The 15,952-nt window shown below is 42.3% G+C and overlaps 1 protein-coding gene across 1 annotated transcript in view; it reads right to left on the reverse strand.

The window, feature by feature from the left end:
• Nucleotides 1-2,439, reverse strand: part of LOC133563291 (carboxylesterase 5A-like) — a 41,274-nt gene extending 38,835 nt beyond the window's left edge. Inside the window, exon 1 of the mRNA XM_061917348.1 lies at nucleotides 2,310-2,439. Within this exon, the coding sequence (XP_061773332.1) occupies nucleotides 2,310-2,373 (64 nt within the window). The 5' untranslated portion in view covers nucleotides 2,374-2,439. The remainder of the gene's footprint in view (nucleotides 1-2,309) is intronic.
• Between the last annotated feature and the right edge of the window lie 13,513 nt (nucleotides 2,440-15,952).

Genomic DNA, 15,952 nt, shown 5'->3' on the forward strand with positions numbered 1-15,952 from the left:
CTCCAACCATCCGTTTCAATACATGCGTAATCTGTTGAATCGTTTAAGCCGCTGAAATCCAAGTCTGAATCCGATCTAATGTCGCTATATCTTTCTGTTCTATCCACCATGTTTGTTTGTATTGGCATCACGCAGTGACGTCACAGGAAAATGGACGGGTGGATATAGGGATGGTGAAAATGAGCAGTTTTTCGGGATATAGCGTGATGGGTAACATTTTGAAAAAAAATTCGAAAAATAAAATAAGCCACTGGGAACTGATTTTTACTGGTTTTAACCCTTCTGAAATTGTGATAATGTTCCCCTTTAAATAGACCCCCTTTTTAGAAAAGTTGATCTGCCGTTTCTTTTCTTTTCTCCTCTGCCCCCCTCTCCCTTGTGGAGGGGGGGGGGGGGAAGGGGGGGGGGGCACAGGTCCGCTGGACATGGATGAAGTGCTGGCTGTCCAGAGTCGGGAACGGTTGGGGACATCTCTGCGCTGCTGAACCGTCTTCGCTTGGGATGGTCTCCTGCTGGCCCCACTATGGACTTTACTCCCACTATTATGTAAGATCCACTATGGACTGGACTTTCACAATATTATGTTAGACCCACTCGACGTCCATTGCTTTTGGTCTCCCCTGGGTTTCTCATAGTCATAGTCATTAACATCGATGTTCCACTGGGGTGAGTTTTTCCTTGCCCTGATGTGGGCTCTGTACCGCGGATGTCGTTGTGACTTGTGCAGCCCTTTGAGACACTTGTGATTTAGGGTTATATGAATAAACATTCATTGATTGATTGATTGATTGATTAATGGATTGATTGATTGGTTGATTGATTGATTGATTGATTGATTGATTGATTGATTGATTGATTGATTGATTGATTGATTGATTGGTTGATTGATTGATTGATTGGTTGATTGATTGATTGATTGAATAAACAACATAGAGTGATTGGTCAAATGCAGAGAATAATTTCGCCACACCTAGTGTGTGTGTGTCAGACAATCATTGCTACTCTAACTTTAAGTTTAATTTAACATCCATGTTGGATGGTGGTGCATGTGTTTATCTATGAGCCAGCGTACCACTATATGACGCTTATATAGAGTTGTGAATGGGGAAATATAAGTGTGAGAAATGTCAATCAATGTTTATTTATATAGCCCTAAATCAAAAGTGTCTCAAAGGGCTGCACAAGCCACAACAAAATCCTTGGTTCAGATCCCACATAAGGACAAGGAAAAACTCAACCCTCAAGGTTGGCGTGTTGTGTTAGAAAGGTTAAAATTGTGTGACGTTTACGCTGAAAGTGCAAGGTTTGGCAGCTCGGGTTACTCCCACTTGCTGAAGAATGTCTCCAAACTCATTGAGTAGATACTGATTGTACTTACAATCAAAAACAATTTGGCCTCTACCACTCTATATTTTACTGACTTATTATAATTCCAACATACCGTATTTTTCGGACTATAAGTCGCAGTTTTTTTCATAGTTTGGCCAGGGGTGCGACATATACTCCGAAGCGACTTATGTGTGAAATTATTAACACATTACCTTAAAATATCAAAAAATATTATTTATCTCATTCGCGGAAGAGACGAAGAAAATGTCAGCAATCGTCACACACACCTCAACCAATAAGAATTCGGCGGGGGAGGGTCATGGCAGAAGTGCATTGTGGGTCATGGAATGCTAACTGCTATATGCTATATGCTACTGTTGTAGCTATTAAAATGGATCATTTCATCGTTGGAGGTAACTTATAAAAACTGAGAAGGCCTGAACAAAAATGGCACCGAAAAGGAAATCATGTACTGCAGATTACAAACTGGACGTAGTGAAATATGCAGCAGAAAACGACAAGAGGGAGCGGTACATACCTTGTTTAGAAGCGACATCGAGGAAGAAGATTTCATCAGATTTATCGATTAGGGAGTACGTTTGATAGCATGTTCTACATGTTGTAGTTATTTGAATGACTGTTACCATAATATGTTACGTCAACATACCAGACACCTTCTCAATTGGTTATTTATGCCTCATATAACGTACACTTATTCAGCCTGTTGTTCACTATTCTTTATTTATTTTAAATTGCCTTTCAAATGTCTATTCTTGGTGTTGGATTTTATCAAATATATTCCCCCAAAAATGTGACTTATACTCCATTGCGACATATATATGTTTTTTTCCTTCTTTATTATGCATTTTCGGCCGGTGCGGCGTATACTCCGGAGCGATTTATAATCCAAAAAATAAGATATTAACATTTAACCTTATTCAACACTTAGGCATCACTGAGGATATTATTATAAACCTTACCTTGTGTTTCCTGTGCTTCCACTGCCACAAGATGAAGCAGATAAACCGAGAACAATAATCTCATTCTGATTAGGTTCAAAAAAGAGAATGAATGGTGACTGATGTCCCTTACATTTATGCACACACACACACACACACACACACGCACGCACACGCACGCACACACACACACACACACACACACACACACGTCAAACCTTAACCTTTTACACTCACTCACTGACATACACACAGCTTCTCCATCGATTTGAACTCCAACGAACAAACAGTACTCTGACCGCAGAGTCAAAAACAGTTCTTTGACCATTCAAGTCCAAGCAAAACGGGTAAAAATCATCTGTATCAAATGTTACTTTCTGCTGAATGACAATAGACTAGAGAAAAACAACTCCCACACATCTGTGTATACATATGTTTGTTAGTTTATGATTAATTCCTTTGTGCTGATGTTAGCACACTTCTCCCAAAAGTCATGTGACCCTCACTGAATGGTGCTCTTTAATAATGTGGTTACTCCTGCATTAGGTATAAAGAATAGCTGCTTCAATGCACAATATAAATGCACACAATTTTTTTGATTGATTGATTGATTGAAACTTTTTTATTAGTAGATTACACAGTACAGTACAAATTCCGTACAATTGACCTCTAAATGGTAACTCTCGAATAAGTTTTTCCACTTGTTTAAGTCGGGGTCCACGTTAATCCATTCATGGTAGTCAAAATGAATTCATCAAGTCAAAATACAAACCTTGTTTCCATATGAGTTGGGAAATTAGGTTAGATATAAATATAAACGGAATACAATGATTTGCAAATCATTTTCAACCCATATTCAGTTGAATAAGCTACAAAGACAACATATTTGATGTTCAAACTGATAAAAAAAAATATTTGCAAATAATCATTAACTTTAGAATTTGATGCCAGCAACACGTGACAAAGAAGTTGGGAAAGGTGCTAATAAATACTGATAAAGTTGAGGAATGCTCATCAAACACTTATTTGAAACATCCCACAGGTTTGCAGCTTATTTGGGAACAGGTGGGTGCCATGATTGGGTATAAAAACAGCTTCCCAAAAAAATGCTCAGTCTTTCACAAGAAAGGATGGGGCGAGGTACACCCCTTTGTCCACAACTACATGAGCAAATAGTCAAACAGTTTAAGAACAACGTTTCTCAAAGTGCAATTGCAAGAAATTTAGGGATTTCAACATCTACGGTTCATAATATCATCAAGTGATTCAGAGAATCTAGAGAAATCACTCCACGTAAGCGGTATGGCCGGAAACCAACATTAAATGACCGTGACCTCGGATCCCTCATTTGGCACTGTATATAAAAACCAACATCAATCTCTAAAGGATATCACCACGTGGGCTCAGGAACACTTCAGAAAACCTCTGTCACTGAATACAGTTTGTCGCTATATCTGTAAGTGCAAGTTAAAGCTCTACTATGCAAAGCGAAAGGCATTTATCAACAACATCCAGAAACGTTCCTCTGAGCCTGAGATCATCTAAGATGGACTGATGCAAAGTGGAAAAGTGTTCTGTGGTCTGACAAGTCCACATTTCAAATTGTTTTTGAACCAATGGGGAAGCGAACCATTCAGACTGTTATCGACGCAAAGTTCAAAAGCCAGCATCTGTGACAGTATGGGGGTGCATTAGTGCACAAGGCATGGGTAACTTACACATCTGTGAAGGCACCATTAATGCTGGAAGGTACATACATGTTTTGGAACAACATATACTGCCATCTAAGCGCTGTCTTTTTCATGGACGCCCCTGCTTATTTCAGAAAGACAATGCCAAGCCACAGTCAGCACGTTTTACAACAGCGTGGCTTTGTAAAAAAAAGAGTGTGAATACTTTCCTGGCCCGCCTGCGGTCCAGACCTGTCTCCAATCGAAAATGCTTGGCGCATTATGAAGCGTAAAATACGACAGCGGAGACCCCGGACTGTTGAACGACTGAAGCTCTACATAAAACAAGAACGGGAAAGAATTCCACTTACGAAGCTTTAACAATTAGTTTCCTCAGTTCCCAAATGTTTGAGTGTTATTAAATGAAAAGATGATGTAACACATAGTGAAAATGCCCTTTCCCAACTACTTGCATCCATGAAATTCTAAGTTAATTTTGATTTGCAAAAAAAAATTAAGTTTATGAGTTTGAATATCAAATATCTTGTCTTTGTAGTTTATTCAACTGAATATGGGTTGAAAAGGATTTGCAAATCATTGTATTCCGTTTATATTTACATCCAACACAATTTCCCAACTCATATGGAAACGGGGTTTGTAAGAGCAATAAAGACATGTCATTTTAATGTAATAGCTTCTAATGCAAGTGTCGTGTTCATTTAATCCAACCTTTGGAAAAAGTTATGGTAGCTCCAGGCTTGGCGATATAGTTTTTATTACAGTGGTTCTATCGTGATAATGCATGTTCTTTCTTTCTTTAGTTTATTTTGACCATGAACACACATACAGCATAAGACATCACACAATTTCATATCATTTCACTTTGCATCATGTCCGAAAAGGAGTAGGAAGAAGCAAATCTTATTTAATCCTAACCCCCTCCCACTTCAAAGAGTTTACAAATATATACATTCATTTACTGACTTATTTTTGTAGCACAATGACATCAGTGAATAATTAATACAGCAGTTTTGTAACGGATAATCAAGTCAGTCATGATAAAAATACTGACGATGTTCCATCCATCCATCCATCCATCCATCCATCCATCCATCTTCTACACCCTGGACAAGTCACCCCCTCATTGCAGGGCCAACACAGATAGACAGACAACATTCACACTCACATTCACACAATAGGGCCAATTTAGTGTTGCCAATCAACCTATCCCCAGGTGCATGTCTTAGGAAGTGGGATGAAGCCGCAGTACCTGGAAGGAACCCACACAGTCACGGGGAGAACATGCAAATTCCACACAGACAGACCCGAGCCCGAGGATCGAACCCCTGGACCTTTGTATTGTGAGGCACATGCCCTAACCTCTGGTCCACCGTGCTGCCACTTGGAGGATGTTCATTCAGTTGTTTATGTTGCGTTCTGGTCGCATTGGAGTCACGGTTGCGTTCTCAAAGTACAGAAAGTGTTGTGTATATATCGAAGGGAAGGAGGCGACACAAAGGCGGAACTGCGATTTACCACGTTTATTTAAACCTTTGATGAATGTGTGGGGTGTGTATGCAACCACAAGTGAATGAGTGTGGAATTAACAATGTAAGTTTTACCAAAGGATGTTGTCGGTGCCTGTTGAATGAATCCAAGGGAGAAGGCAAATAGGCAGTCAGCGGGAAAGCAAGCAGTCGGGGGCTGGAGAGATGCAACGATGTCCGGGTCAACGCAGGGGTCGAGGATCGAGGGAGGCAAGCAGAGATCCGGGAGGATGTCGTGAGGCGAGACACAATCCCAGGCAGCAGGGAAGACACTGTGGAAGACACAAAGGCATCAAAACGGGAACGAGGACAAGCACAAAGAAGGCGAGCAAGGAACAAGGGAGGGGTGCCAGACGTGATTCTTTCTCAGGGAGATTAGCTACGTTCTGGCGAAGGTCTCTTAGGGCCGCTGGCTTTTATGTCGCCCCCTCTCATCAAGCCCAGGTGCGCTGATGCGCAATTGCCTGCAGCCTTGTCGCTGCGTTTGTGTGCTGCGCCCAGCGTGAGCAGGGGCGTGTTCAAGTATGCTGCCAGCAGAGGTCCCGGCAGGTCCAGCTGCCGAGGAAAAGCGGGTTCGAGTCTACGCCGTGACAGAAAGACAGGCAGTGTCAGCAGCAGCAGGCAGGTAAGAGGCTTTTAATTTCTTACACAAGGTAAAAATACAAAAACTTAGATGCTGGCGTAGCGTGAAGCTTAAACATAATCAGTCGCCAAGGGTGAACAACGAGACATTCTCTAAGGGAGGCAAAAAACAACAAAACGCAACATAACTCTGAGACCGTGAGAACGGTGACAGCAGGTATTTAAAGGACTTGGTTAGATTTAGGCCTCATTTACACAAAGGTTATCCAGGGTAAATCCCACCTAACCTTATCCGTGTCCACACACAACAATGCCACCGTTTAAGATACCCTCCCTCCTCTGTCCGCCGGCGCAGCACGACCTAGTACGCATGCGTGAAAAAAAATGTAAAAATCCACCTGAGCGTCCATCTGCTCCAAACTCTCCAGTAGATGACTTTATTTTCCTGTGAAGTTGTTATTTAAAAGAGCTATATTGTAAATAGTTTGCTGTGCATTTTACGCTTGTTTGCTGTGTTTTGTGTGCAAGTTTTTTAATTAAAATGTATCTCCTTTGAACAATGTCCAGTGTAGTGGTATTTCAGTTAACTAGAATCCAGTGTGCTGTGGGGCCCTATGGTAGTGAATCACACCCCATGATAAATTAATCAAATCTTTATTAGACATGAGAAAGTAGACAATGAGATAAAGAACATTTTACAATTACAACAATTAATCTAGGGATGTAAATATCTGGTCAGAACACTCACTCTTTTGCCTTCACTTTCATTTTCCATTTTTGCAATACAGCCTGTGCTTGGAGACTGAAAATGTATTGTTGCCGTGGGTTGACTCCGCCGTTGGGGTATTCTTCCATGAGATATTGTTACGAACGGGTCGCATAATGATGCGGGGTTTGTTCTCCCAAGATGCAAAAGGACGAATCGGACAGGACTTGCATGTAAGAACTTGATTTAATAGTAAAATAACACAGAACAGGTACAAAACGGAAAAAACAACAACTGGATAAGGTGCTGAGCGCACCGGAAGCTAAGGCTACAACTTAGCACAGACTATGATCACTAGCAGGGGCTAGGAGACAAACAAAAACTTACGTAGCTGTCGTGTGACGCAAAAAAAGAAGCCAGACTGACTGACCGGAAAAGGTAGGCTTAAATAATGTCAGTGATTAGAAACAGGTGCGTGTCCGGAACACAAGCGGCAGGTGAAAATAATAAGTAGTTATGGTAACCAACTCAGAGATGCACAAACAGGAACCAAAGGAGTCTTAAAGGCCTACTGAAATGAGATGTTCTTATTTAAACGGGGATAGCAGGTCCATTCTATGTGTCATACTTGATCATTTCGCGATATTGCCATATTTTTGCTGAAAGGATTTAGTAGAGAACACTGACGATAAAGTTTGCAACTTTTGGTCGCTAATAGAAAAGCCCTGCCTTTACCGGAAGTCGCAGACGATGACGTCACATGTTGATGGCTCCTCACATTGTTTTTAATGGGAGCCTCCAACAAAAAGAGCTATTCGGACCGAGAAAACGTTAATTTCCCCATTAATTTGAGCGAGGATGAAAGATTTGTGTTTGAGGATTTCGATAGCGACGGACTAGAAAAAAAAACAAAAAAACGCAATTGGATTGGGACGGATTCAGTGGTATTTAGATACATTTACTAGGATAATTCTGGGAAATCCCTTATCTTTCTATTGTGTTGCTTGTGTTTTAGTGAGTTTAATAGTACCTGATAGTCGGAGGTGTGTGTCCCTGGGTGTCTTGACCCCAGTGTCTCAGGCAAGTCGACGGCAGCTTTATGGACGGCGCAACCTCAGCTGATCTCCGGTAAGAAGCGACTTTTTACCACAATTTTCTCACCGAAACCTGCTGGTTGACATTCGGTCGGGATCCATGTTTGCTTGACCACTCTGATCCATAGTAAAGTTTCACCTTCGGGAATTTTAAACAAAGAATCACCGTGTGTTTGTGTGGTTAAAGGCTAAAGCTTCCCAACTCCATCTTTCTACTTTGACTTCTCCAATATTAATTGAACAAATTGCAAAATATTCAGCAACACAGATGTCCAAAATACTGTGTAATTATGCGGTTAAAGCAGACGACTTTTAGCTGTGTGTGTGTGCAGCGCTCATATTTCCTAACAGTCCGTGATTTCACGCGTACACGTCATTACGCGACGTTTTCAAGAAGAAACTCCCGGGAAATTTAAAATTGCAATTTAGTAAACTAAAAAGGCCGTATTGGCATGTGTTGCAATGTTAATATTTCATCATTGATATATAAACTATCAGACTGCGTGCTGGGTAGTAGTGGGTTTCAGTAGGCCTTTAAACAGAAAATAACAAAAAACTTGATCCAGACCACAGATCATGACAGATACCTGTATGGCGTCAGGAGATAAGTTGGGTCACCCAGAAGAAAAACAAGGACCGGATCTTCATCTTCCAGCAGTTGTTTGGGACACGAGCGGATGGTTCCATCTTTCAGCTGCACACTATTGGTGGAGTTAGCGAAGATGCGGGCGTCACCTACGCTGCCTGACCATTTCACAGTCACACCCATAAAGCAATATTTGTAGTCACACACTGTCTGTATCACATTCACAGGAGGAAGGGACAACAATTTTTGCGATGTAGAATCACAGCTGACTTGGACATTCGAAAGTTATCTTGCCGTCTGAGAAGTGTTGTACCCCAATTAGCTGCAATCGCCTTCTCTTAAGGTATTCATGTGTGTTTTTCACAAGCGTCTGTAAATGTAGAAGAAGGAGAAACACGGGCATGTCGGACGTCAATTACTCACAAAATTAGTTTCTAAACGATCAATGAGTCCACACACAGCTAAGAGCCGGAGATTCAAAAAAGGCACAGCGCACTTACCCGTTTAAAAATTTGTCCGAGGAGGGGGACCTTAAACGATGGTTTAGTGCTGCTGAAACGGGGCTTGCGCTAAATAATTATTCCTTTAAGGGGTTAAATGACTTAGCGTAACCAACCATGACCTTAACCAACCAGTGTGGCCCAATTACTACACTGGGAGCGCTGCGCAAGTGGAATTCCTCGCAACCAGAAAGTAAACAAAAGAGCACTAGGACTATAAAGCTATAACTGGAAAACTATAACTAAAAACACTTCCGGACATGACAGTACCTAGCCCATAAGAAGCAGATTATTAACGTCCCAAAACAAAAAAAACACGTTCAAAGTCACGGGAGGGTGGCAGGAGGAGTGGCGGGTTGACAGGCCAAGTGTCCCCAAAGCCACCGGAGGACGAGTCAGGTGGCAACTGCGAGTGAAATGCCACTGCAGCTGGCGTCCATGAACCGGCCACACACGTGGCCAACAAGAAGGCAAGCATGGGTCAAAACGGAGCTTCAGTAGCTGCGGAGATCCACGCCCAGGTCCTGGCCGTTGTTGCTGATGGTGCGGAGGGCGTCAATGAACTGGAGACAAAGGTAGCAGCAGAACTGAAGACGAAAATGACCGCAGAGCTGGAGACGGAGTTGGCCGCAGAGCTGGAAGCAGCATCGGACCCACTGGAGGCAAGGCTAGAAGCACCGTTGGACCCCTTGGAGACGAGGCTGGTGGCATCGGACCCACTGGAGTAGCTCTATGACGGCGGCCTTAGAGGAGGCGGCGGAGGCCTAGCAGGGGATGGCGGCATCTGCAACGGAACCACAGGGAGGGCTGGCGACAGCAAGACGGTCTTTAAGCGAGGTAAAAATCAAGAAAACGCAACTGTAGCGTGTACCAAACAAAACTCCCACACCGAGTGGACGGCGAGAGCCGGTATATAAAGGGCCTGATTGCAAGTGAGCAAGTGGTGTGGCCCAGTGACAACACTGTGCGCCTCACAACCAAAAAGTATACAAAGGAGCACTGGGAACCAAAACATACTATACACATAGGAATACTATAATTAACACTAACTAGGACAGTGGTTCTTAACCTGGGTTCGATCGAACCCTAGGGGGTTCGGTGAGTCGGCCTCAGGGGTTCGGCGGAGCCTCCACCGCGGCGGTCAAGACACAACTCATCGTGTAAATAAAAACTTTTCCCTATCGGCGTATTATGGATACCCCCAAACAATGTTCCCTCGAATTTTCCATCTGATTTGCAGGTGTGTCATTTGTTGTGAGTTAATGCACTGTGTTTGTTTTGTTCTTTGAACAAGGTAAGGTTCGTGCAGGGTTGATTTTGGGCACCGGTAAAAAAAATCCCACATATATAACTTTGTCTTGAATTAGAATTTTTTATTTATTTATTTTTTTTTCACCAAAGGGTTCGGTGAAAGCGCATATGAAATTGGTGGGGTTCGATACCTCCAATAAGGTTAAGAACCACTGAACTAGGACATCACCCAGCAACTGGGTCATGATAGTTTAAATTCGTAGAAAAAAGTGGCTAACAGATATGACACAGATTTGATGGGACGCAAGTAGGGGATGTTATTTTCTTATGTTTCAATGCCATGCATGTCCAGCTTGACCAGGGTGTACCCCGCCTTCCGCCCGAAACGCAGCTGAGGTAGGCTACAGCTGTTTTTTCCTACAAATATTAATAACCGAATGAACATCCTCCAAGTCTGGTGATTCCATAATCCCCAGGGATTGTATTAGCAGATCAACAGACGTATGAGAACAAACAAGGAGGTTTCAGTTAAACATTAACTTCCTTAAGCAAGCAATGATGGGTTCCAGGTACACGCAACACACAAATAAGACCGAGTTAATATTCTGTGAAAAAAACTCCAAGTATTGAGTAACTTGCGAGTATCTTAAGATTTATTTTGTAGATATTTTTTAATGGTTCTAAGGCCCTCCACTATAGTTAGTGTATGTGTGTGTGTGTGTGTGTGCGTGTGACTGCGTGTGTGTGTGACTGCGTGTGTGTGTGTGTGCGTGTGTGCGTGTGCGTGTGCGCGCGCGTGCGTGCGTGCGTGTGTATGGGCAATTGGGCATACATTAGTAAAACATAAAATAACATCCGCAATTTATTTAAATGTGTCTTCTTGAGTTGAAGTGGATTTCTTGTAGCTGAAATGTGAACTTTTCCACTGACACAAATGACAGCACATGATATAAATGTTGTTTTTCCTAATATGTAAGTCATCATTGAAGATTTGTGTTGCTTTGTCTGACATTACGTAACTTATTTACAGTCAGTAAGTAAGTATGGGCTTGTGAGTGTCGTGTTTGTCTCCATTAGCTTATTTTAAAATATATAGTTAGTTTTTTAATTCTTTTAATTGGCTTTATGTTTAGTATTTATATCTTTTTAGTCCTTTTAGTGTTTTTTACAAAAATTTTGCCTGAAGGATTGAGGACGCTTTTTGGGCACAGTGTAGAGATGTCCGATAATGGCTTTTTTGCCGATATCCAATATTCCGATATTGTTCAACTCTTAATTACCGATTCCGATATCAACCAATACCGATATATACAGTCGTGGGATTAACACATTATTATGCCTAATTTTGTGTGTTGCATGCTGAAAACATGTAATTGACCTGTAGCATGAATCACTTGTTCAAGGAAATACCAGATAGATTAGTTGTGCACCAGAAGTAAACCCCACTAGTTGGTGGATTGGTAGTTTGGACTTTGAGCTGACTAGTTAGCGTGCTTGACTCTGAGTCAGCAGAGATGTGTGGTCGCAGGTGTGAGTCCTTGCAGGCTTGTCCATGGTTGGACTGTTGCATATGTAACAGGATACTTATGTTTAAGTTAATATAATATATTTTCTGTTTATTCTCATAAAAAGACAAGTGACAAATACTGGTCAAACTTATCACTATTTTCCTTATAAGGTGCGCATGCAGTAGAAGTGGATCGAGAAGCAAACAATTTTACTTAAGTGTTAGTTTGCAGCGTATTTATAAATACAATAAAATGATGTGTCTAATCAACCCAAATACGTGTGGTGTTTGACTATGTGAAGCGATTATATGTTGAGTGTTACCGGAAAGTGTTGAAGTTGCATGTTGAGAAAGATGCGGAAGTCCAGAAAGGGAGGTTCGGCGGGCCGGGGACAGGCAAGTGGCAATGGGCGGGAGCGAGGCCTCGTACTCCGGGGGCAGGCGAGAGGTCGAGATCCGGGAAGGGAGCAGTAAGTCTAGAGGGAATCCGGGGAGACGAGACACACACCTCGAAACAAGGGAAGGACGCGGAGCTCCAGAATGACGACCCAGGACAAGACCCGATGAGCACAGAGGAGGGGAAACACAGAGAGTAAAAAAGCACATAGGCGAGGAAAGCTAGAGACGTGTAAGGCTTACTGTACTGGTACAAGTAGCTATGTTCTGGCACTGGAACGCAGGACACGCTGACTTAAGCAGCAGAATGTGTGGGGGCAGGTGTTTGAACCGTCACAGTGAGAGTGTTACTTTACAGTAAAACTAAAAGTAGTCTTCAAAATAATTACTTGAATAAGACTGAGTTAATATTCTGTGAAAAAAACTCAAAGTATTGAGTAACTTGCGAGTATCTTATGATTTATTTTGTAGCTATTTTTTAATGGTTCTAAGGCCCTCCACTATAGTTGGTGTATGTGGTGTGTGTGTGTGTGTGTGTGTGTGTGTGTGTGTGTGTGTGTGTGTGTGTGTGTGTGTGTGTGTGTGTGTGTGTGTGTGTGTGTGTGTGTGTGTGTGTGTGTGTGTGTGTGTGTGTGTGTGTGTGTGTATGGGCAATTGGGCATACATTTGTAAAACATAAAATAACATCCGCAATTTATTTAAATGTGTCTTCTTGAGTTGAAGTGGATTTCTTGTAGCTGAAATGTGAACTTTTCCACTGACACAAATGACAGCACATGATATAAATGTTGTTTTTCCTAATATGTAAGTCATCATTGAAGATTTGTGTTGCTTTGTCTGACATTACGTAACTTATTTACAGTCAGTAAGTAAGTATGGGCTTGTGAGTGTCGTGTTTGTCTCCATTAGCTTATTTTAATATATATAGTTAGTTTTTTAATTCTTTTAATTGGCTTTATGTTTAGTATTTATATCTTTTTAGTCCTTTTAGTGTTTTTTACAAAAATTTTGCCTGAAGGATTGAGGACGCTTTTTGGGCACGGTGTAGAGATGTCCGATAATGGCTTTTTTGCCGATATCCAATATTCCGATATTGTTCAACTCTTAATTACCGATTCCGATATCAACCGATACAGATATATACAGTCGTGGGATTAACACATTATTTTAATGCCTAATTTTGTTGTGATGCCCCTCTGGATGCATTAAACAATGTAACAAGGTTTTCCAAAATAAATCAACTCAAGTTATGGAAAAAAATGCCAACATGGCATTGCCATATTTATTATTGAAGTCACAAAGTGCATTATTTTTTTTAACATGTCTCAAAACAGCAGCTTGGAATTTGGGAGATGCTCTCCCTGAGAAAGCATGAGGAGGCTGAGGTGGGTGGGGATTGGGGACAGGGTTGAGATGGGGGGGGCAGCGGTGGGTGTATATTTTAGCGTCCCAGACGAGTTAGTGCTGCAAAGGGGTTCTGGGTATTTGTTCTGTTGTGTTTATGTTGGGTTACGGTGCGGAGGTTCTCCCAAAACGTGTTTGTCAATTTTGTTTGGTGTGGGTTCACAGTGTGGCGCATATTTGTAACAGTGTTAAAGGCCAACTGAAATGAAATTTTCTTATTTAAACGGGGATAGCAGGTCCATTCTATGTGTCATACTTGATCATTTCGCGATATTGCCATATTTTTGTTGAAAGGATTTAGTAGAAAACATCAACGATAAAGATCGCAACTTTTGGTCGCTAATAAAAAAGTCTTGCCTGTACCGGAAGTAACAGACGATGTGCACGCGAAGTCACGGGTTGTGGAGCTCCTCACATCCTCACATTGTTTACAATCATAGCCACCAGCAGCGAGAGCGATTCGGACCGAGAAAGCGACGATTTCCCCATTAATTTGAGCGAAGACAAAGGATTCGTGGATGAGGATAGTGAGAGTGAAGGACTACAAAAAAAAAAAGACAAGAGGGCAGTGGGAGCGATTCAGATGTTATTAGACACATTTACTAGGTTAATTGTGGAAAATCCCTTATCTGCTTAATGTGTTACTAGTGTTTCAGTGAGATTTTATGGTACCTGAAAGTCGGAAGGGTGTGGCCACGGGTGTGGTGACCGACAGTGTCTCCGGTGGGAGGAGGTAAGAGAGTCCGCAGCTGCAGGAAGATGTAAGCTCCGCTCATGTCTACAGTAAGAGCCGACTTATTACCACAATTTTCTCACCGAAACCTGCCAGTTGACATGTGGTCAGGAACCATGTTCGCTTGACCGCTTTGTTCCATAGTAAAGCTTCACCTTCGGGAATGTAAACAAGGAAACACCGTGTGTTTGTGTTGCTAAAGGCAGCTACAATACATCGCTTCCCACCTACATCTTTCTTCTTTGACTTCTCCATTATTAATTGAACAAATTGCAAAATATTCAGCAACACAGATGTCCAGAATACTGTGTAATTATGCGATTAAAGTAGACTACTTATAGGTTGGATCGGGCTGGAAAAAAATGTCCGCTACAATCCGAGACGTCAAGCTTACGCGTCATCATACGCGTAATCATACGCATCATCATACCGATGTTTTCGACAGGATCCTTTGCACGAAATTTGAAATTGCAATTAAGTAAGCTAAAAAGGCCGTATTGGCATGTGTTGCAATGTTAAGATTTCATCATTGATATATAAACTATTAGACTGCGTGGTCGGTAGCAGTGGGTTTCATTAGGCCTTTAAAGTTGTTTATACGGCCACCCTCAGTGTGATCTGTAAGCTGTTGACCAAGTATGCATGGCATTCACTTGTGTGTGAAAAGCCGTAGATATTATGTGACTGGGCCGGCATGCAAAGGCAGTGCCTTAAAGGTTAGATGGCGCTCTTTACTTCTCCCTACGTCCGTGTACCACTCAGCGGTGTTTTAAAAAGTCAAACATTTTACTTTTTGAAGCCAATACCGATCATTTCCGATATCACATTTTAAAACATTTATCGGGCGATAATATCGGCATTCCGATATTATCGGACATCTTTAGTACGGTGTTTGGCTCACCAAGACGTGCTGCTGCTGCTGCATCTGGTGGCCAGCAGGGGCCTGTCCATTCAGGTCGGAACCTGCTACGTCTTGGGTTCTTTCCATCCATCCACAGCTCCAACGATCCGGCGCTGAGGGCTACTACAGTGCTGGCGAGCATCCTAAGCCCTGGTTTGGTCCGGCGTTGCGGACTGCTTCTCTTGCCGACCTGTTGAGGACCACCGCCTGGATCTACCTGCCTGACCCGGGAACCCGGGAGCCGTCTGCCATTGTGGTGTCCTGGATTCGAGTTGGCCTTTTGACCAGCTGTTCCTGCGCACCTGCTAGTGTTGAGTCTGTTGGGGGCTACCGCACTGACCGCAAGAAAGTCGCTTCTTTCTTCTGGTTTTGGTGCTGGGAAATGTTTTTCCCTCAGTCAGGGCCGGCATAGCTCGGTTGGTAGAGTGGCCGTGCCAGCAACTTGAGGGTTGCAGGTTCGATTCCCGCTTGTGCCATCCTAGTTACTGCCGTTGTGTCCTTGGGCAAGACACTTTACCCACCTGCTCCCAGTGCCACCCACACCGGTTTATATGTAACTTAGATAAATGGGTGTCATTATGCAAAGCACTTTGAGTCACTTGAGAAAAGCGCTATATAAAATATAATTCAATAATTCAATTCAGTCTTGCAGAGCGGCTGGGGCTGTTTTTGATGTGTTTTTTTCACTATGCTACTTTGACAAGCTCCAATTCAGTTCCTGATTAGATGTGATGTCACACAAAATCATTGTCTACATCAGGGTTAAATATAGACTATGAAATTCCTG

Source organism: Nerophis ophidion, linkage group LG12 (assembly GCF_033978795.1).
Source record: "Nerophis ophidion isolate RoL-2023_Sa linkage group LG12, RoL_Noph_v1.0, whole genome shotgun sequence".
NCBI classification, from domain to species: domain Eukaryota; kingdom Metazoa; phylum Chordata; class Actinopteri; order Syngnathiformes; family Syngnathidae; genus Nerophis; species Nerophis ophidion.